Genomic DNA, 21,661 nt, shown 5'->3' on the forward strand with positions numbered 1-21,661 from the left:
CCATTAGAAATCATATTCGAATAACCAAAGAAGTTATAGTTTTCCAGGAATGGCTGAATAATCAGTCAACATCCGCCCAAAAATAAAAAATCAAGAAAAAGACAGAATTCACTAGGATGTCCATTACAAAATAAAATTCACTTCAAAATACGCTCATTTCAGCGAGTCAGATGTCCCACTCGAAATATTAGGATGATATAGTCGCCAACCGATCTGCACATGGTCTAATCCGCAATCTGCGTTTCAAATTGCTACTTATTGTTGTGCGCCAATGAAATAAATTAAACGCTTCTTTGTTCGTGACGAACAAATGATTGACACCTACTGTACTTTGTGCAAAACAGGATCGTTCCCATGACTGTACATTTATTCGGGTTAGACATTAAATTACACCTTACAGCTACATACTAACAGTGTTATGAACATGAACACGGCAAATGCTTAGCTAGTATTGCGGCCACTTTCTTGACTTGATTGACCGATGCCTTTAGCAGATTCCCTTTGATCGAAATACTCGAGTGTGCCGACGCTTCAATCTTTGCCCATCTTACAAGAACTCCTCGCACCAATCGTTGAGGCAGTTGTAGCAATCGGATGCCTGCTTGGAGCTCGCGTGGCACACCTCCTTCATCCAGTCCTTGAAGAGCTCTTCGTCCTTCTTCAGCACCAGGTACTGTCCCAGCACAGTGTAGGCCTAAAATGGACGGAAATGTTTCGCTAGCACTTGGCGGCATTGTTTATTTGCGCACATGGCGTCATCATATTTACACACGCACCTTGTCGAATCCAGCGTCCGTCAAGCGTCCACCAAGGGTTTCCCCGATGCCGGCCAGTTCCGTCACCGACTTATTGCCCATGGGCTCCGCCACAAAGTTCCTGTATTTCTGCGAGGTGCCCGACATGTCTGCTGTTTGCTTTTTTATTGTGCGTTGCGAAATTCCAGTGCTAAGCTAGATTTCAATGGCAAAATATTCGCGGCGTTTCTGAAAATGACGCACAACCAGTGTGGCTGCAAGTGATATTACCGAATATACCACAGCAGACCTAAATATACCAAATCAAATTTTGCATGGTAGCAGGCCACGTAATATTCTCGGCTTTACTTGTTTAACCACCCAAAAATTAATCAAGCTTTATAATTTAAATCAAAAAACATTGCCAAAAAACAGAGTTTTATTAAATGCATTCAAAAATGTCAGAAATTTCGCGTAGGACATTTTTGTAATTTACTTAAGTTGAATACCGGCCAATTATGACATGTAAGATGTATACTTACATTGTTTGGTCCACGGTATTTTACATGACCGTTATGGATTTTGAATACCTAATGTAGCATTAAAATTGTTACGGCATTAAATTATTTTTTTTTTACTTAATTATTATAATTGGAAGTCTAAAAAAATGTTTTATTTAGATAAAACAGTTTGTACATAATATTAACAAAAACATTAAGTGCAACATGCCTTGTTTAATAAGAAATTGTAATTGTAACTTAGTTATCCAATCTATCGAAGGTATTTCTGCAGTTTCAAATCATTAAATTGTTCCACTTTTCAATATCGGGGCAATGCACCATCGATTAGTATGCACCAAAGAACTGGGGTTAACCCAGTTTAACAGCGCCGCGCTTGGTACGCCCCACTGAGTTGGATTGATAACACGAAGACCCTTCCGATCGAGGCTTCAACCTGGCCAGCAGTCCGTCCCAAACTCCAGTCTTGATTGACACCTGGCCCTCTGCTAGCTTATCATACGCTATAAAATCCACACCCTCAAGTCTCGTGGCACAGTGAAGTCGACTTTGGCGCAGAGATGTTGGTGCTTTGCTGGCTTTGTGGCCTGGCCCTTGGTTGGATGGGTGAGTTGAGTTGAGTTACGGGGAATTGGGAATCGGGCATACATATGTGGCTTTGTCTCACCTGACCGAGATTTGCGCGCACACACAGCGCACTGATGCTGAGTAATTAAAGCGCTCCAGGCCACAAATTAATTGCTGGGCTTGAACCGGTTTCGAGGATTACTAATGCGTCAGCCGCCTTAATGAGCTTGGATCTGGGCAGCTGGGAGCTGGAAGCTGGAAGCTAAAGCTGGGAGCTCCGATCATCGGCGATCCGGCGTCCGATCAGTACAAGATCGACGTTTAGCTGGTCAAGATGTCCTCGAATGCGCTGGCCTGCATTTGCAATGTGATAAATCCGTGTCGCAACGAGGTGTCCACCACATTTGTGGTGGTGCAGTGGCTCATCACCGGATTCGCTGCCCTCGCCCAAGTGGTGCGACCCGTGCTGCTTCTCTGTAAAATAGTCTCAAGTCGGTATAACTATCATCCTAAAGCAAATGTTTCTTCTCCGCCTTGATAGTTGGCATTCGTAGTGAGGTGGCTCTGAACCAGGAGGATTACAACAAGACCTGGATCTATATGCCCAATGGCCAGGGTAAGCCGGAGGTGGCCTACCTGGTGGAACCTCCGCCCGAAAACCGCATCAATCTGCCTCAGCTCATCAAGTTTGAACTATATGGAAGGTGAGTGGTTTTTGTATTTAATTTGTTTTAATATTAAAATCATTTCAAACTTAAATGTTAATTGTTTAAAGAGTTTTCTTTCGAAGTTGTCACAGTTTTGATCCTCCTGTTTCAGCGACTCCAGTTCCAGCGCCGACTTCTGGATAGATGACAACAACTTTGAGTTTCCGCAGCGTCACAAGCGGGACACCTGGCAGGAGATGGCGGAGAAGTTCAACCCGGAACTGGACACCAAGATCCTCGTGCACGGCTGGAAGTCCAGCACCATGAGTAATTCCATTCAATCGATTCGTGGTGCCTATATCGAACGTGGCCAGGTGAACGTGTTCGCCATCAACTGGAAGGATCAGGCGGACAATATATACTACCTGACCCCAGCCAGATACACGGTGCAGGTGGGCAGGGCAGTGGCCAAGCTAATTGATCTGCTGGTGGAGGAGAAGGATGCGGATCCGAATAGGATTCATTTGATTGGCCACAGTCTGGGTGCGCACATCATGGGCTATGCTGGTTCGTACACAAAGTACAGGGTGAATCGCATCACGGGCTTGGATCCAGCTCGTCCCGCTTTCGAGGATTGCATCGGTCCCGAGAATCACTTGGACGACACGGACGCCAACTTTGTGGATGTGATTCACAGCTGTGCCGGATACCTGGGTTTCCGCAAGCCCATCGGCATGGTGGATTTCTATCCAAATGGTGGTGGACCACCGCAGCCAGGCTGCAAGGAGCTTTCACAGATTTTCAGTGCGTACTCGAATCGTTTTTTAATTTCTGCCAAGCAAAATTGTCATCAAATTTTTTTTTTAATATTCCAGCTGGTTGCAGTCATGGACGTTCTTATGAATATTACGCCGAGTCTATAAACTCTCCCAAAGGATTTTATGGTGTTCCCTGCTCCGGACTGGATGAGCTCAAGGGAAAGAACTGTACTGGCGAAAAGATCCTAATGGGTGATCCGGTTCCGCGCGAAGCTCGTGGAGTATTCTTTGTGAAGACGGCCAACAAACCGAGCTACGCCCTGGGAATCGATGATGTATGGAGTAATTGACCCTTCTTCTCTTCGAAAATATAAATAGTTTATGTTAATTACAAATATTATTATTACATATACCATAAAATAAACCGTGCAATCGCACTTGCTCTGAAATCAGCGAGTCTATGTCTATGGAAACTGTATGCTTAATCTCAACTCTTTAGCTTCTATAGTTCCTTAAATCTCGACATTCATACGGACAGATAAACGGACGGACACGCTTTCTTCTGTCTGTTACATAGTTTTCAACGAATCTAGTATACCCATTTACTCTTCGAATAGCGGGTATATCTAGTAAGGTAGCAATTCGCATGGCAAGTTGCAACTTTAACCAAATGCAATTTATGAACCTGCTAATCACAGGCCAATAAGTGAATGTGGCTGGGTAAGTCAAAAACATAATATGTATGGTCAACAACGAATGCTATTTAATTAATTAACAATTTCACAAAACCAAAAACGAATAAAATTGTACATTACATTCGCATTCCGATCATAAGCTATATACATGGGCACAAAGAAAGTGGAGCTTAGATGCGCTCCATCCGCAAGTAGACGCCCCCAATGGGGACCATAGCTACGGAAGCGGGGTTAAACTTTAGTGGTATCTCTGTCTTGTCGCAGACGGATATCCGGAACCGTCTGATGATCTGAGCCAGACCAATGCGGGCCTGCATTTGTCCAAACCGCATCCCGATGCAGTTGCGCGGTCCGTCGCCGAAGGGCAGCCACTCCACGGACTCGCGGGCGGCCACTTTCTCCGGCGAGAAGCGTTCGGGATCGAAGACCTCAGGATTGGGATAAAGATCCTCATCGCGATGGTAGGCACAGGCGGGGATTATGATCTGGGTGCCCTTCTCAATCAATAACTTTTCGTGGCCCGGCACCACGTAGTCGTTGAGGGCCTGCCGTTCCAGGTGGGGCACCAAGGTGTAGAGCCTCAGGGTTTCTGCATAGAGATAAGATTGATAAGATAGAGGGTAAAACCAGTTAGAATACCTGTTGGGTTTGGGTTGTTCCAGTTAGGACACCTACCTGAGATGACCTGGTTCAAGTAGGTCATGGCCTTGACGGCGTCATATGTTAGCTGCCCCTCGTGTTCCTCCAGCACCGTTTGGATCTCGTTCCTCAGCCTGTCCTGGATGCCCTGATTCTGGGCCAACTCATACAGGCAGTAACTCATAGTCGCGGAGGAGGTCTCAAAGCCGGCCACATAGAAGACGAACACCTGGGCGGCCAGTTCACCAATGTTCATGCCCTCGATCACCTCACCATTGTCCAGGGTGGCGCGTCCTTTCTGTTTCAGCTCGATCAGCAGGTTCATGAAGTCATTCCTCTTGAAGTTCTCCCGCTCCCTGAGGGCAATCGTATCGTTGACAAGGCGCATGAAGAACTGGTGGACGTCCTCTGGCAGCATGCGCATCCTCAGCCTGCTGGCCAGCTTGGGAAAGCTGAACATGAACATGGTGAGCAGTTTCCCGTGACGGAAATTGGTGAACACCTTTAGTCCCATGGTGCGGAAATCGCTGACTGGGTTGCGCAGCGTATTGCACTCAATGCCGAAGGCACAGTTGCCAATCACATCGATGGTGTATCTGGCCATCAGATCCTTGATCTCGAGCACAGCTCCGTTGTGGGCGGCGGGCACCAGCTCCGTGATCACCTTGACCAACTCCTCGGACACCTTGACCATCGTGGGGAACATGTACTTCATCTTGCCCGAGGTGAACGTGGGCGTCAGCCGCTGACGCATATCCTTCTACTTCTTTCCGTCCAGATTGAACAGGTGCTGCGTAAGCGGATCGTCGCGCCCGTTGTGGAACTGGCCGCGATCGGCGAAGTTCGAGAAGTCCTTGATCAGGATGTTCTTCGCTAGCTTGGTGTCCACAATGAAGGCGGCCGGCTTGTGCAGAAAGTAAAAGCCCACGAAGGGATTGCCGCTCTTCCGGTACTTGTTGTAGTAGTCGAAGAAGAAGTCGTGCATCATTCGATTCCTTCGGAATCCGACCATGTTGCCATACAGTGGATGTGGCACATCGTGCGGCACTCCGCGGCGACTCCAGTAGTTGAAGTTGCGGTGGTGCAAGTAGGCCAAAAGCGAAGAAATCGCAATCAGAAGGTATATTAAAACGAACATGTTGTGTAGTTGCTCCCGATTCGCAATCGCAGTGCTCGACCTATGACGATTTACTGATCTGCATGATGAAATGTTGGGGCAGTTTTTATAGGGTTCCCTGCGACGCTTTCGACACCATGACATGGCCAGTTTTTAGTTGGTAGTCATGATTACAACCTCGGCGATAATAGCCGGCACTTTTCTTACCGATTTAAGAGCACTTTCAAAGAGATTCTCAACCGCTTCTCTGTGCTAATGCTCGCGAAAATATTTCTATCAAAATATTAACAGCTGATACTTGTGATTGTTGTTAAACAAATCGTAAAAAATGTTGAATTCTGCCTGTTACACACTTTTCAATGAATATAGTATACCCCATTTTACTCTACAAGTAACGGTATTAATAATATTATTTACAACAAATCACTTAACCTAAGCAATACAAAAGGGCAATGCATTTAGGCAATTACATCGGTGCGTCTGCGGATGATGTTGCTGCTTCGATGGCTTCCATTGGGCTGCAGCAGATCCTCCGGCCGTGGCTCGATTTCGTAGTGCCTGTAGCCATCCACATCGTCCAGTTCCCTGGACGTGAACTTGGCCAGCATGGTGCCACGCCCCGCGTAGGGCGGCGTGTACTTGAAGGTGGCAGCCGCAGTGCCTCCCACTGGAATTTCGGCGATCTGTAAAGGTTTGTGTTAGTTAGTTGGAGATCCTTCAAGGAGATCCTTCAATGTCCAGCTGAACTCACCTTGAACTTGAGAGGCTGCTCGATGCCAGGACCCTCCACGGTGAACAGACCCTTGTGCAGTGGAATGGGCAGTGGGTTCTCCAGGCGCAGAATAACGTCCAGCTCCTTTTGGGCCACAATGGCAGCCTCACCCAGCTGGAACTTAATGTCCGGCTTGCGCACCCGGAAATCATCCTGCGCATAGTAATCGTAGTCGGTGTCCTTGACCTTGGCGGCGGCCGATATCTGGAAGGCGGCCTGCGAGGACAGCTTGTCGTAGTACTCCTCGAAGATCACCTCCATGCGCACATAGTCGCTGCTCTTGGGCTCCAGTTCCAGTTCAAAGCCCAGAGTCTTCACCTCCATGGCACCCACACCGGTGTACAGGACGGCATCGCAACTGATCTGACCCGTGGCCATGTGGGTGCGACTCTCGCTCTTGTTGGCCACCTTCAGTACCACACTGAAGCTCTGCCCGATCTTGATGTCGTCCTTCAGCTCCATATCGAACTCAATCTCATTGAAATTGTCATTCAGATAGTAACGACTGAACGCATGCCGGGATTGCTTGAGGGCTTTGAGCATGGTGCTTCTTTCCTCCTCGGAGCGCTCGGCATGCTTGTAGGTATCGGTGATGTCCTCCCTTTCCCATTTGAGCACCGCCTTCGTGCTGATCAGGTGTCCAATGGCCAACGTATCCTTCCGGAGCAGCTTAAGCGGCTGACTGGGTCCATTGTAGCGCCAATAGAGCTTATCCGCATTCACCTCCGCGAAGACGAAGCCGCCATCGAAGGGTCGCAGGATGTCGCCGTTTTTCACCGCCGAAACGGATGCGGGTCCCACGCGGTACATGTTATCGGATGCCTCCTGCGGAGTGGCGTCCACCACCTGCCAGCCATCGAAGGTGCCGTGCTCGCCCACACCCAAGTCGGGTCTCTGCATCCAGAGCTCGTTCCACACATGGTAGTTCCAGATGGAGTCCGTGGTCTCTGCATCCAACTTCTTGTTGTTGGCATCGATGAATACGTCCACGGTGAGCGAGGCCTGTGTATCGTGAGCGGAGGAGTAGCAAGTGATGATCCTAGAGGGTATGCCCAAACACCTCGCAATGGTGGTCAAAACACCGCTGAAATTCCAGCACTGTGCGAACTTCACCGACTTCTGGGTCTTGTGGAATTGCTGTAGAATCTCCACCGAGCCCGTCCACTTGGTGGGTGCCACGCCGCCGGAGAAGTCCTCCGACCAGTTGCCCAACAGGATACCATCATCATCCACCGAGTTCACCAGTGCGGACAACGCTCGAGCAACTCTCACGGGATCGCCTCTGTAGGCCGGCGGAATCCTGCCCACCGTGCCCAGTACCTTCAGGCTGCACTCAAGCACATGCCGTTCGAATTGACCGATTTTCCAAACCGATGGACGCAATCTGTTGTACGATCCCCGCCAGATGAGCGTGGTGTCGTGCATTACATACTCCTTGCGCTGGTCCCGATCCTCCAGATACACCTGATCATCCGGACACCAGGGATTGAAGAGCACATAGATGGGCAGCGGCAGGGCAAAGCTCCGCGATCCATCGCCCAGCAGCTTCGTGTCGATGTCCAGTTTCCACTCCGTCACGGGACAGGTGGATGGGGGTTTAATCAGCACCGTGAGCGTTTGACCCTCATGCGCTTCAATGCCGGCACCCCATTCCAAAGTGTCGCCCAGATAATCGATGCCATCGTGCGGCACCAGGGCATTGAGTGTTCCATGGCCGGGAGTCGGTTTGGTGTCATCTGCCACCGTGAAAATGAAGCTGATGGCATCCTTGCTGGGACTGTAGTCCCGATTGAAGTGGATCTTCAGCCTGAAGGGCTCGCCACGCCTCACCACCAGCGCCTCCTTGGCCGTCGCCGCGTAGAAGTGGCTCGTGTGGTGCTCCTCGTGGTTGTCTTCCTGGCACAGATCCACCTTCAGCACACCCAGCACTGCTGAGCTGGCGCCATCTGTTGGTGAGAATCAAAACATGAACTTTATAAACTGGGAAGATTATAAGTTAAGTTAGTTCAGCCTGATTGCTCGTCGCGTATTTTCTTTGTGAGTAATAATAAGTATTTTCGTTGGGGTCTGATTAAAATCTGTCATCAATTAGTTCCCGATTTCAAAAGATATTCTTTTTGTGGCAGGCGATGATCTCATACAGCAAATGTGCTGCCAGTTGTATTCCCCAAAGCTGCAGCAACAAATTGACTAATCGCCTTTGGCCATAAACTTAACAAACTTGTGCCACAATGGCCAAAAGATCAATGCCAAGCCAATTAATTTTCGTAGTGGACAATAAATGCGACACCAACGCACTAGTAGAACCAACAGAAAATTTAAATAATATATCAAAACGAAATATAGAAAACTTACTTTAACCATAGGGTAACTAAATAAAAAGCCAAGAGTTCTGGATGAAAGTGAAAATAGGGGTGAAATAGGTTAATTAAATCAGATTAGAAAACAATACTTTTCATAAAAATGACTATTAGTTTTTTGGTAACATGTTGCCTTGTTGTTAAAGGCAGAAGTGAAATAAAGTCGTTAATAATTGAAATTCAATTTGCTGAGGTCACTGAGGGTCGCAGTGCTGGAAACCAAAATAGATTTCTTCGATTTCTTTCTCACGAACAAGCACGGATTTTATTTGAACAATAAATAAAAGCATTTTTATAGTAAGCTCTTTGAGTGATAGAGCATCGAACTTAAATCGGAACTTATATTACTTGCAATTATGATTTATTGGGGCATATGTTTCCACATGGCTGATCTGATTCCCTTATGCGGCTTTTTTCATCTTCAATCAAACGCTAAAATAGAAAATCTTCTCAAATAGCGCATTTTCAATTGCAATATGCATATGTAAATAGATCGATCAGTTCAAATATTTGTTTGCCTATTTATTTAGTTTTGTTTAAGCGCATATTTGTGGTTGGCTGTGTGTGAGTTTCGCAAAATTGTGAATAGTAGAACCGCCCAAACGTGTCAAATCACCCAACATGCAAATTGAAAACGGAAATAGAAATACGCAAAACAAAGGCAAACAAAATGAAGTCATAGATCAACAATAAAATCTATTAAACATTATTATATAAAATTCCAACGATAAGGGGGAATAGATTTATTCAAACATGAGTACTACTTGCAGATTGTTATAAATAATATAAATCTTTGTTTGTAATATAAATCTATTTTACGATCGATCAATTTTGAAATACAATTGAAGCGAAACAATTTACAAGAAATTAATTTAAAAAACAAGAGAGAACGCTATAGTCGAGTTCCCCGACTATCTGATACCCGTTACTCAGCTAGTGTAAGTGCGAAGGACAGTTTTTGGCGGTTTGTGGGCGTTAGAGTGGGCGTGGCAAAAAGTTTTTTGGCGAATAGATAGAAATTTACAAAACTAATAAAAAAATGAAAAAATATCAAAACATTTTTCAAAAGTGTGGGCGTGGCAGCTTTGGGCGGTTTGTGGGCGTAAGAGTGGGCGTGGCAAAAAGATTTTTTGCAAGTTGATAGAAATTTTCAAGACCAATACAAAAATGCAAAAATATTAAAACATTTTTCAAAAGTGTGGGCGTGGCAGTTTTGGGCGGTTTGTGGGCGTTAGAGTGGGCGTGGCAAAAAGTTTTTTTTGCAAATCGATAGAAATTTACCATACCAATACAAAAATGAAAAAATATTAAAACATTTTTCAAAAGTGTGGGCGTCGCAGTTTTGGGCGGTTTGTGGGCGTTAAAGTGGGCGTGGCAACATGAATCGACAAACTTGCGCTGCGTCTATGTCTCTGGAGTCTGTGTGCTTAGTCTCAACTTTCTAGCTTTTGTAGTTCCTGAGATCTCGACGTTCATACGGACAGACAGACGGACAGACGGACATGGCCAAATCGACTCGGCTATTGATCCTGATCAAGAATATATATACTTTATATGGTCGGAAACGCTTCCTTCTGCCTGTTACATACTTTTCAACGAATCTAGTATACCCTTTTACTCTACGAGTAACGGGTATAACTATTTATATGTATATATTTTTTTGGAATTTCTATGGGGAACCCTCTTAAACTCGTAAAACAACCTAAACAAGAATTAAAAACAGAAACGCACAAAATGAAGTCATAGACCGAAAAAACCACTACCAAACCAATTAAAATCCCATTTTAATGATTCACAAATATTTCGATCTGTGACACACTTCCAGGATTATTTATTATTTATATATATTATAATATGTACCTTCAAGATCTGCCGAAGGTCGTGTGTTGCGAAAAGGATTCACTCTTCTGGGCGGAGAATTTGGCCACCATCGCTGCAGCCAACTGGGCGTGTAGTTGCGATACCAATAGCTCATCTGTCACTTTTTGGGTTCCGGCTAATACGATGCTTTTGTATGAAAGAAGACCGCTCTAAGCCGCAATTTATGTGTTACGGTTAACAGGAGGGGCTACACCGGTAATAGCCACAAAAGAAGAATCAAACTAACGGATACTGCGCTCTATAGATAATCTATCTATGGGATATACGGATAGAAGATCTGTCGATGTGAACAGCGCGACGCTTTGAACTTAACTGATCGGAAATTGGCTGGGCCACAAGTTTCAGTTTCGAGTGTACGAGTATGGCTCTCAATACCAATTCTCTAGCTATGTATTTCTCCGTCTCTCTGGCACTCTGGCACTCTGAGTTCTGCTCGGTTATTATTAATTATGGACGGGAAGCCGCGCTTCGGGGCAACTGCGATGGACCCGTTGTGGCCAAGAAGCTGTTGGCTTTGTTTTGTGTTTTGACCAGCAACTACGTCATCGTTCATTGGCAACATCTTGACCAACATGGTCAATAGGTGAGCATAGAGTGCTTTCGAGTGGCAAATTAATCATTTCATTGAATGTTTATCATCAATAATTGTTTAAATATCACATTTTTGGCAATGCAAACTGCTGTGTAAGCTATGTGTCAATCAACAGCTGCTGCTTCATGCTTTGTTTATTTTAATTTAATTTTCGCAATTGCAGGTATGAAATGAGCAATTCGGGGGAAGAAACTACTCTGTGGGCAGCTCGACTATGAGTGTCTAACACCCACGGCTACAAATTTGCATTCATAAAAGGCAAATAGCTATAGAACAAATGCCTAATTGTTTGGATCGCTGCCATACACTACAAAAGTGAATCAATTTGAGACGTTGGTAAGCGGAACGCATAGATAAAATCTTACTTAACGGCCTTAAAACTTGTCGTAGAATAAATTGAGAAATTCGAGAAAAACATCTAATTCAAGATCTTGGGCTTCAGAATATAGTATAGTTCCTCAATACATATTTTTGTGTAAAATGTCAATGTCAAGTTGCTGTTTGAACTATGCCATGTTGATTGAGTAAGATGTTGCGATCTATGTGTTTATTTATTTGGTGACTTGAACCAACCTGTTTTGTCGCCTTGCGGAGCACCCGTGAAATAGTTGGCATTGGCATTGCGTATACGCAGCGTTGGCTCCTCGCCGTCCTGAGTTGAGCACCACTTCCAATCGCCGCACTCCTTGCAACACGTTAGTTTCTGACCCATGTTTCAAGTCGCACTACGGCAACACCCAGTTATTTTTCAAGTGCGGGCGTTTTGTGGCTTTATCTGCTTGGGCAAACCGGTTCGCCTGGCGATGATAAGCCGTACTTGGTTGATTCGCTGATGGATTTGTAGGAGTGGTATTTGAACTTCGGAATATGACTGCTACTCTTCTCTAGAACCCCACCACTGCGCTGTCCGCAATTAACTGGCGTGTCATTTTTGGGCTAAACTGCCCGCGGAATGCAAAGTCGAGGCAGTTTAAACTGTAACAGCTGCGATCACGTCACCGCCGTCGATGGAGGTGCTTCGAAGCGGTCTATGAAGCTCCAGCACTCGAATGATACTGAATATAGGAATCGATCGGTCGTCTAACCCGAACGCTTCACATTTTACATACCATATGCCATGTGGCTGTTGGTGGGTCAACGGTGTCACTTAGTTGATGGCCTCGGGTGTCCAAAAAGCAGAGATGCGTGTGGAAATTGATCAGCTTCACAGAATTGTCTTGAATCGTGAATCATTATTGACTTTGATTGTCAGCAGTTCAGGATTGTCTTAGTTAACTAATTCGTTAGGCTGCCGTGGGCTGGTGGGCTGAAGGGGCGTGGTGGGCTTTAAATCTTGTTCACTTCTGTCAACAGAACTTTACCGACTTTAACTGTAGTGTTTTGCGTAATGCGTGTTTCCTGGGCAGGTACACTTGGAGAAATAAACACTTCGTGTTCCTGCATTGTGACCTTTGCAAGGGTAAACAACATTTCTGGGCATTACTACTATAGGATTTTAAAGTCAAAAGCTTAATTCATTAGTATTTTACGACAAGTACTCAGAAAATAAGATACAAATGTGAATAATGGAACAATTACTTAGATTTTTATTTAGTGCCTTTAAAGGTTTTTTTTTTGTAATTAATTAACGGTTTTCCAAATATTATTTTAAAGAAAATCAATAAATTAAATAAAACAATTTAATTTATTATTTCACCCACTATTTCTTCTTATAAAACTAAAAATTAACTCTAAAATATATTAAAAAAAAAAAAAAAAAATATATATATATATATTTTTAAAAATTCAAAAAATCCGATACAAAATTTAACAAAATTCTGTAGTTGGCGATCAGACGCAATAATGAGTATAGTTATCAAAACGAACGATTTCGATTTCAGAAGGTGCCTACGAAAGAGCGCAAGAACATTTGTGACGTCAGTGAGTAAACTAAGAGAACGCGAGTGAAAGAGATTGTCATGAATACTATAACTGAGTAAAAATTGTTGTTTCTAAGAAGAACAACATCAGTATCATTTCTCCTGCCACAGCAACAATTGTAATGGAATCAAAACTAATAGAAAAATCTCAGTGGCCAGAGCTCAGAGATTTGTACGCGAATGATAGGACTAATCTCACGGGATTCGACTTAATCGAGTACTTTATAAACTACATACCCTTATCCGAATCAGAGTCCATTAAGATATACACCAGCGATAAGGATTGGACAACGCATGGCAGCTATATACTAATTGTAAAATATATATTGAAAATATATATAGAGCAATGAGACGTAATATCTATGTATATTCCAGCATTATTTGGATGGCAAGGCCTATATTTACTTTAATACCATTAAGGGATCGCTGGCAGATCTAGAGAAACTGTTGTGCTCCCTTAATCTGAATGTGTTCCACTTGATTTGTGGCTATGAAGAGAGATTAAAGCCATTAGTCGAGGCATATTGGCTGCATTTGGGTCAAGATGTGACCAAACTTGAACACCAGGGCGCCATTGTTTATCATCTGCCAAGCTGCGGAGTTCCCAGTTGGAAACCGAGGTGAAGTGAACCATTTAGTTAGGGAAATTATGTTTACTAATTTGTAACATTTAGTGTAAATACCTCTTGCAAAGTTGCTTATCTCACTCCCAAACATGCCGAGTTGGTCGACAAGCACTGGGCTTATCGCTCAGCTGATTCTATGACTTTGATAAGTGGTTTTATGGAATACAATCTCACTGCTGGGGTATTTGATATCCAAGGAGAACCTCTTGCCTGGTGCCTAAGGTAAGAAAAAACAGACTGACTTAGAAGATTCTAATTAGTACCTTGAACTAATTTTCAGATCTCCCCATGGAAGTCTGAGCAACCTGCACGTCCTATCCTCACATCGTCGAAAAGGATTGGGATCCTTGGCAGTGCGCTTCATGGCTCATGAAATCAAGTCAAGGGGCTCAGAAGTCCTGGCTACTGTTGTTCCCGAAAACGAGGGTTCGCAAAAAATGTTCCAGAAACTGGGCTTCAAGCCCATCAGCAAACTCTACTGGGCAGTGATACCCTGTTTTACATAAATAAACAATAAATAGAGACTTCGAACGTCTACTTTACTTTTTCGGTTTTATTTGCTTTGTAAGCATTTGATACTTTATCGCGCTCTTTGTAGTGAAAAGCAGTTCTCTTGTCTGGTTTTGTTTTCGAGTTTAGTGTTCAATCAGCTTTTGATGCGTGAGGTTGTCGTCATGTCGACGGAGGATTCTTTGGTTGAAATTCCACGCAGCGATTGGACGAAGCTGCGAGATTTGTATGTCCACAGAGAAACGGATCCCCAAGGCTATCTGTGTATTAATAATTTTATCAATTGGGTTGAGATAGATCCGGAACTGAAAGTCAGTTTCCTATCGTTGAATGGCGATTGGCAGAGCGATGGCACCTTTCTTCTAACCGTAAGATATGCGATGCAAACGAAAGAGTTGGTTCATAAATGTTAACTTATCTCAGTTGAGTTCGGACACTCATGCTAACCACCTTTACCTTAACACTCTGAGCGACAATTTTGATCGAGTGACGAAAGCGGTAGAATGCCTAAAGTCCTTTGGGAAGGGATACGTTTTCTTCGGGTTTGGTTCCCGATTGAAGCCTGTGGTAGAGCACATTGGCAGCCTAATTTGCAACAATAAGGAGCCGCACTTTGTGGAGACCGTTTGGTACACTGCCAGCAAAGAACTAGTAGATTCATTTACTATTCAGTGAGTATTTGCTTTGAACTCTTTAATTTTCATTGATTCGAGTCATTCTAATTCAGGATACCGACGGGCTTAACTCTACTGAACTTGACCCTCGAAGATGCCGAAACTATCAATGAAAACTGGCCACATCGAGCACCTGGCTCCATAGAGTTTGTGAGAAGTTTAATTAAGTATAATATTAACTTGGGAGCTTATGACGACAACGGAAAGTTGGTTGCTTGGTGTCTGCGGTAAGCCATCGAAATGCATTTATACTCGTATATAAATTTATTAATGTTTTAGATTGCCGATTGGATCGTTGGGTCTGCTGCAGGTCCTGGACTCACATAAACGGCTCGGCTTGGGCAGCTTGATGGTGAAGTCCATGGCCAAGAAGATCTCAGCAGCGGGCGACCAAGTTTTGGCCCCAGTAGTGACGAAGAACACCGCCTCGAGGAGCATGTTCGAGAAACTTGGTTTCCGTGCTATAGACACCACATATTGGGCTCACTAGCAACTTAAAAAGCAAGACCATTTGAGAATTAACCAAAAAAGACCACAACTATTATTATTTAAATAAATATAATTTAACAAATTATAAATTTTTTACAAAAAGAGTTTTTGGATTTGAATGCCTCGTTGGCATTTTACAAACTCCTGAAGAATGTAATATTAGTGTGTGTGTGTCGAGTGAAAACTAGTAGTAAGAATTTCATACTTTTTAGTTGAATAGTTCATTCAATAATAGTCGACCCATTAAGCTTGAGATTAAGGGAAGCAAGCGAGAACACTATTATCCAGTTTCCCGACTATCTGATACCCGTTACTCTCTAGCTTCTATAGTTCCTGAGATCTCAACGTTCATACGGACAGACAAACGGACACGGCTAGATCGACTCGGTAATTTATCCTGACGAATCTGATATACCCTTTTACTCTACAAGTAACGGACACCACACAACCAGCACCCGTCTGCCTGTTACATACTTTTCACGGAGTCTAGTATATCCTCTTGCTTTACAATTAACAGGTAAAACAATTAATAAAGACGTCGAACAATCCACTTTACTTATTTGCTTCGCAAGCATTTGTTACATTATCGCGAATTGCGAACAACGTTTATCTTGGCTCGTTTTGTTTTCAAGTTTAGTATTCAAGCAGCTTTTGTTGCGAGAAGTAGTCGTCATGTCGGCGAAGGATTCTTTGGTTGAAATTCCACGCAACGAATGGAAGAAGCTGCGAGATTTGTATGTCCACAAGGATATGGATCCCCAAGGCTATCTGTGCATAAAGAACTTCATCAATTGGGTTGAGATAGATCCGGAACTGAAAGTCAGTTTCCTATCGTTGAATGGCGATTGGCAGAGCGATGGCACCTTCCTTCTAACCGTAAGATATGCGATGCAACCGAAAAAGTTCTTTCATAAATGTTGTCTTATCTCAGTTAAGTTCGGACACTCATGCTAACCACCTTTACTTCAACACTCTGAGCGACAATTTTGATCGAGTGACGAAAGCGGTAGAATGCCTTAAGTCCTTTGGGAAGGAATACGTTTTCTTCGGTTTTAGTTCCCGATTTAAGTCTTTGGTTGATCATATTGGCAGAATATATTATATCACTAAGGCGCCGTACTTTGTGGAGAACGTTTGGTACACTGCCAGCAAAGAACTAGTAGATTCGTTTACTATTCAGTGAGTTTATGCTGTTGACCCCTTACTTCTCAATGCCTAAGGTCTTTGTAATTCAGAGTTCCTGCGGGCTTAACTCTACGAAACGTGAACCTCGAAGATGCGGAAACCATCAATGAAATCTGGCCACATCGAGCACCTGGCTCCATAGAGTTTGTGAGAAGTTTAATTAAGTATAATATTAACTTGGGAGCTTATGACGACAACATAAAGTTGGTTGCTTGGTGTCTGCGGTAAGCCAATAAATTCTATTTACAAATAAACTTTAATTTGTTTGCGTTCCTGTTTTAGATTGCCGATCGGATCCTTGGGTGTGCTGCAGGTTCTGGAGTCACATAAACGCCTTGGCCTGGGCAGCTTGATGGTAAAGTCGATGGCTAAGAAGATCTCCGCAGCGGGAGATCCCGTTTTCACCCCAGTGGTGACGAAGAACACCGCCTCGAGGAGCATGTTTGAGAAATTGGGCTTCCGTGTCATAGACACTTTATATTGGGCTTACTAGCAACTTTATATAAAGACCATTTGAAAGGGAAGATCATTTAAAAAAAATATAATTGCGCAAATGATAAGTTTTTTATAATGAGGAGGAGTGATTTCAGGTCATGATTACTTGCATTGCATTTGAGTGCTTCAGTTATTTTATGATGTACATCTAATGACTCGATGCTTTATAAATTATTATAACTCTTGAAAACTTTTATTTTTCGAGAGCGTGTGAAAATATCCGATTATATCGAAACGAAGCTCACAATTGCGTGACAATTATTACAAAGCATTTCGTGTGCTTTTAGTTGATCAGTTAATTCAATAATAGCTGAGCCATGAAGCTTGAATAAAATTGAAATGAGTTGTAATCTTTTTGTTAATTAATTGGATGTGGTACAAACAATAAGTGCACATGTGTTTATAGTAAATAGTATGTACTTGTATTTATAGTTTGCTGTTAAGAAAAATATTTAAAAAGTATCAAATGAATTATTGAGTAAAGATATAAGCAAGGCCCTTCTGAATATTAAACTCGCCTTCCTTTTGAACCTCAAAAATATAGTCACGTTTCTTTTTTCACATTGAAACGTGTGATAAAATCTTTCTTTGTTGTTAAATTGTCTAATATAATTTCCGGTTGATACTTACTTTGATGATCAATGGTTTTCAAAATTGGTAGTTAACAGAAATAGCACACATTTACAACTTTATCACTTCTGATAAAAAAGCCAATTACTCATCGCATCGCATCCAAAATCCCTCATAACTACTCATTACTAATAATTTACGACGGGCTTGTACGACGGCTTTGATCATCGTGAATAAAACCCGTCCAAACTCGGTAAAGTAAAGTTCTTATGGACCAGCATCGTGCCCATGTTATCCTAGTGCTGGGAAATCCCACGGCTTCATCACAGTGTCAATGTGCGCGAACTTTCCAATGACAAGACCGCGAATACGCATCCAACATAGGGACTATATAGTATAGCAAATAAATATTTAAATCATTTGCTCACCGGCAGCGAGAGAATATCAGAATGCGCGTCACGGGGCGTTAAGATACATAGATACAGATAGATTTGAATGGATTGAATGGATTTCCGCAAAAAGTTTCGCAGAAATGCCAATTGTGGGGGGCAGTACATGAATACAGAAAGTACCGATTGTCATTAGCGAAGATCAATAACAAGTGCAGACTTGGAGCAGCCATGTAAACAAACAGCCCGGGGTATAACCAGTGACTCGTCGCCAAAAGCTCTCCAAGATCAGCTGGGATCAGATGCAGAGCGCGCCAGAGACTGCCGCTTGAAGGAGCACTTTTGCGCTTTTGCGATAACGAGTTTCCGATTCCAGTTTTATAAAGATGCGCGCTGAGCGGCAGCAACTCAGTCTGGCTCAAACAACTCGCACAACCACATCGCGTTTGAACCCTAGAAACATAGCATATATACATATATATTTATATATATACAGACATAGGGGTATATGAAAAGTTCCCCCGTATAAAGTTCGTTCTGTGTGCGTTCGCGATTAAAATTACAAAATGTGGCGCTCGCTTTTGGCACTTTTGCTCACGAGTGCGACGTGCTGTGGGGCGGAACTCTTCCGGGAGGGCTTGAGGACCCCGGAAACGATGGCCTACATTAACGGGCTAGTGCAGCAGCAACAGCAGCAACAGCAGCAGCAGCAGCAACAGCAGCAGCAACAGCAGCAGCAGCAGGTGCAACTGGAGGCGCAGCACATTCAGGCGATACCGCTGCCCCCCGTGCCGCCCCTCCAATCACCCGGCCTTGTGAGCGGCCTTGTGAATGGCTTTGGCAGCCACAACGACCCCGCGCTGAATCGCATATCAGGCGCTTCGGTGAAACAGCCGCTTCCGGCTGCCCCTCCCCAATTCTCCGCCCCCGCCTCCACCTCCGCCTCCGGCTCCGGCTACGTGGATGTGGCCACCTCCGATAAGATTGCGAACAGTGTGCTGAACTTTGCCAACATTATGGGACAGCACTTGACCAGCGGCAAAACGGAGCTATTCTCCCCGCTGAGCATTGTGTACTCGCTGGTGCTGCTGCTGCTGGGCGCCAAGGGTCGCAGCTACGAGGAGCTGTCCTTGGTCTTTGGCATTCCAGATACGTACCGCCTGCACCAAGAGTTCGGCCTGATGCTGCAGGATCTGCAACAGCCCACCAGGGAGGCAGTGTCGCCAGGGCGACCGCTGACCAACTGGCGTGCCAGCAGCCCCATGAGATCCAACCGACGGGCCCAGCGACCGGGTGCCCATGAGGTGCACCTGGCCAATGGCCTGTTCACACAGGCCGGCTACTCACTCAACCCCGACTACAAGTGAGTGGTGATAATTATCCGGCTGCCAACTGGAACTATAGCGATATCTGGTTGGCGTTGGGGATGGGGATGGGTGCTGGGAATTGCCCGACTATTAGCGATCGCCTTGAGTTGTTACACCGAGAAAAACCGAAGGCTACGGATTGAAGTAGTTATCTTTCCTGAATGCCGTGTCAGGGAAACAGATTCATTAAGCCAGCAGTATGATCTCACACGCTTTTTTTTATTAAACATTTTTATCTCTTGTACGTGGCGCTTTAAAAGGAAATTTATGCATCTGTTAAACTTATTTTATATTCGAAGGAGATAACAAACAGAAAAAATGAAAATATGAAAATAGTTAAATTTAGCTAGAACGTGACCAGTTAATTTCTCTGTGTCGAAATGGGCGTGTTAAACCACTTCTACTTATGAATCTCTTAAATCCGAGCTTTCATTGAGAAGTTTATATGCACGCACAAAGCTTAGCATAGGTGGGAATTATTGCTAATCTAATTTAGTAAGAACTTCCACTTTGTTATTACAAAATATAAACGGTTTCAAAAGTTTATTAATATCAATTTGAGTCCGAGTAATAGATCATAGAATATATAATAACACAGAATGAATTGATATATTTGAAATTATATAATTCATAAAGTATCACTGATTATTTTTAGTCACTTGTCTTGTTATCAGCAAATTAAACATTGAACTAACAACCTTAGGTCAAAATATGTGCTCAAGTTGTAGGAACAATGAGATTCCAAAATTCGTGAGTTAAAAAGCTCAACAGATAAGAAAGAAAGTCAAGTTAAGTACTTTAAAGTATCAGAAAAGAAAATATTTTCTATAATTATATAGATATACATATCTATAAATATTTATATATTTCCTTTGGAGTTACTGCTTATTAAACATTGCAAAAAAGCGTAAACTACTTTCTCAAGTTTTTAGCCCAGCAAATATTACAATTCCAACCCATCCCTAGTCGCCAATAATATTGCCCCACTTTGCACAACGACGTTGGCATACTAATAGCTGCACCTTGTTGAATTATTACTCATGAGCTCCACTTTTGTGCAATTTCAGACGGGTGATCGCCGAGGTCTACGCCTCGGAACTGCAGGTTCAGGATTTCGAGGGCAGTCCGGCGACAGCGCGTTACAACATCAACGCCTGGGTGGCGAAGCACACAAAGAACCACATCGAGAACATCATCTCCAGCGATATACCGCAGGCCACCAGGATGATCATCGCCAATGCGTTGTACTTCAAGGGCTTCTGGGAAACGGACTTCATCGAGTCGGCCACGCGACCGGATAACTTTTATCCCAATGGCGAGGGAACTGAGCCGGCCATGAGGGTGCAGATGATGGCCACTGGAGGCGCATATCCGTATCACGAGGATCACGAGCTGGGCTGCAAGATCATTGGACTGCCGTACAGGGGAAATCTGAGCACCATGTACATCATCCAGCCATTTAAGTCATCGGTGCGGGAGCTAATGTCACTGCAGCAGCGTTTGACGGCGGATAAAATCGAGGACATGATCGGCAGGATGTACAGACGGGCAGCCCTGGTGGCATTGCCAAAGATGCATCTCACCAAGTCGATCAACCTAAAGACCCTCATGCAGCGCATGGGGCTGGGCGGCATCTTCAGCTCGGTGCAGAATGATCTCTCGCTGATCGCCACCAACGAGGCGACGAGAACGAATTCGCTGGGCGGGAATAGTCTGCAGAATCTGGAGACACAGCGCAGAGCCGGAACGGGTGGAGCACGCTCCGATTTGGTGGTGGATGACATACTCCACAAAGTGGACTTCACCGTCAACGAGCAGGGCACGGAGGCGGCGGCGTCTTCGGTCACATACCTTAAGAAATCCGGTCCCGATGTCGTCTTCCGGGGCGACACTCCATTCCTGGTACTTGTGCGCCACGATCCCACGAAACTGGTGCTCTTCTACGGTCTTATAAATGAGCCTCCAGCGGCTGCTTAGCTTCAAAGACCGTATATATTATTAAGCTTTAGCACCTAAGTTCGTTGACTATAGTTAGGAAGCTAATTAAATCATTTTTAAATATTAGTAATAAATTAAACAGTAGAATATCAGAATGTATATTGGTTGCGTGCTTTTTTTATTGTTCAAAAGGTTTCGCATTCAGCTAGAGCAAGCTGT

At 44.1% G+C, this 21,661-nt stretch overlaps 7 protein-coding genes and 1 pseudogene across 9 annotated transcripts; 5 read left to right on the plus strand and 3 right to left on the minus strand.

Annotated features, from left to right (window-relative positions):
• Nucleotides 1-349: 349 nt before the first annotated feature.
• LOC6527642 (barrier-to-autointegration factor) lies at nucleotides 350-1,007 on the minus strand. The gene is made up of 2 exons (XM_002088694.4): nucleotides 777-1,007; nucleotides 350-694 (listed from the first exon to the last, which is right to left on the minus strand). Exons 1-2 carry the CDS (start codon nucleotides 900-902, stop codon nucleotides 548-550), a joined length of 273 nt encoding a protein of 90 aa, XP_002088730.1. The 5' UTR covers nucleotides 903-1,007; the 3' UTR covers nucleotides 350-547.
• Nucleotides 1,008-1,458: 451 nt separating this feature from the next.
• LOC6527641 (inactive pancreatic lipase-related protein 1) lies at nucleotides 1,459-3,673 on the plus strand. Of its 2 annotated transcripts, none has more exons than XM_039370614.2 (4): nucleotides 1,459-1,858; nucleotides 2,361-2,523; nucleotides 2,639-3,270; nucleotides 3,342-3,673. In XM_039370614.2, the coding sequence occupies exons 1-4, from the start codon at nucleotides 1,813-1,815 to the stop codon at nucleotides 3,572-3,574; spliced, it is 1,074 nt and encodes a 357-aa protein (XP_039226548.1). In that variant the 5' UTR covers nucleotides 1,459-1,812; the 3' UTR covers nucleotides 3,575-3,673. The 2 variants fall into 2 exon arrangements, with proteins under 2 accessions (XP_039226548.1, XP_002088729.2); XM_002088693.3 differs by lacking the exon at nucleotides 1,459-1,858 and adding an exon at nucleotides 2,023-2,295.
• A 292-nt stretch (nucleotides 3,674-3,965) lies between these two features.
• On the minus strand, nucleotides 3,966-6,049 carry LOC6527640 (annotated as a pseudogene).
• An 18-nt stretch (nucleotides 6,050-6,067) lies between these two features.
• LOC6527638 (annulin) lies at nucleotides 6,068-12,316 on the minus strand. Of its 2 annotated transcripts, none has more exons than XM_002088690.4 (3): nucleotides 11,854-12,316; nucleotides 6,427-8,393; nucleotides 6,068-6,358 (listed from the first exon to the last, which is right to left on the minus strand). In XM_002088690.4, exons 1-3 carry the CDS (start codon nucleotides 11,990-11,992, stop codon nucleotides 6,134-6,136), a joined length of 2,331 nt encoding a protein of 776 aa, XP_002088726.1. In that variant the 5' UTR covers nucleotides 11,993-12,316; the 3' UTR covers nucleotides 6,068-6,133. The 2 variants fall into 2 exon arrangements, with proteins under 2 accessions (XP_002088726.1, XP_015053734.1); XM_015198248.3 differs by lacking the exon at nucleotides 11,854-12,316 and adding an exon at nucleotides 10,668-11,003.
• An 867-nt stretch (nucleotides 12,317-13,183) lies between these two features.
• On the plus strand, nucleotides 13,184-14,367 carry LOC6527637. Its single transcript, XM_002088689.4, has 4 exons — nucleotides 13,184-13,513; nucleotides 13,575-13,819; nucleotides 13,874-14,047; nucleotides 14,106-14,367. Exons 1-4 carry the CDS (start codon nucleotides 13,322-13,324, stop codon nucleotides 14,329-14,331), a joined length of 837 nt encoding a protein of 278 aa, XP_002088725.1. The 5' UTR covers nucleotides 13,184-13,321; the 3' UTR covers nucleotides 14,332-14,367.
• An 89-nt stretch (nucleotides 14,368-14,456) lies between these two features.
• On the plus strand, nucleotides 14,457-15,547 carry LOC6527636. The gene is made up of 4 exons (XM_002088688.4): nucleotides 14,457-14,703; nucleotides 14,759-15,006; nucleotides 15,063-15,236; nucleotides 15,289-15,547. Exons 1-4 carry the CDS (start codon nucleotides 14,482-14,484, stop codon nucleotides 15,497-15,499), a joined length of 855 nt encoding a protein of 284 aa, XP_002088724.2. The 5' UTR covers nucleotides 14,457-14,481; the 3' UTR covers nucleotides 15,500-15,547.
• Nucleotides 15,548-16,129: 582 nt separating this feature from the next.
• LOC6527635 lies at nucleotides 16,130-17,528 on the plus strand. Its single transcript, XM_002088687.4, has 4 exons — nucleotides 16,130-16,374; nucleotides 16,430-16,677; nucleotides 16,734-16,907; nucleotides 16,966-17,528. The coding sequence occupies exons 1-4, from the start codon at nucleotides 16,171-16,173 to the stop codon at nucleotides 17,174-17,176; spliced, it is 837 nt and encodes a 278-aa protein (XP_002088723.1). The 5' UTR covers nucleotides 16,130-16,170; the 3' UTR covers nucleotides 17,177-17,528.
• A 1,025-nt stretch (nucleotides 17,529-18,553) lies between these two features.
• LOC6527634 (serine protease inhibitor 28Dc) lies at nucleotides 18,554-21,601 on the plus strand. The gene is made up of 2 exons (XM_002088686.3): nucleotides 18,554-19,500; nucleotides 20,572-21,601. The coding sequence occupies exons 1-2, from the start codon at nucleotides 18,704-18,706 to the stop codon at nucleotides 21,479-21,481; spliced, it is 1,707 nt and encodes a 568-aa protein (XP_002088722.1). The 5' UTR covers nucleotides 18,554-18,703; the 3' UTR covers nucleotides 21,482-21,601.
• The last annotated feature ends 60 nt before the right edge of the window (nucleotides 21,602-21,661 follow it).

This window comes from Drosophila yakuba, chromosome 2L, assembly GCF_016746365.2.
Source record: "Drosophila yakuba strain Tai18E2 chromosome 2L, Prin_Dyak_Tai18E2_2.1, whole genome shotgun sequence".
NCBI classification, from domain to species: Eukaryota; Metazoa; Arthropoda; class Insecta; order Diptera; family Drosophilidae; genus Drosophila; species Drosophila yakuba.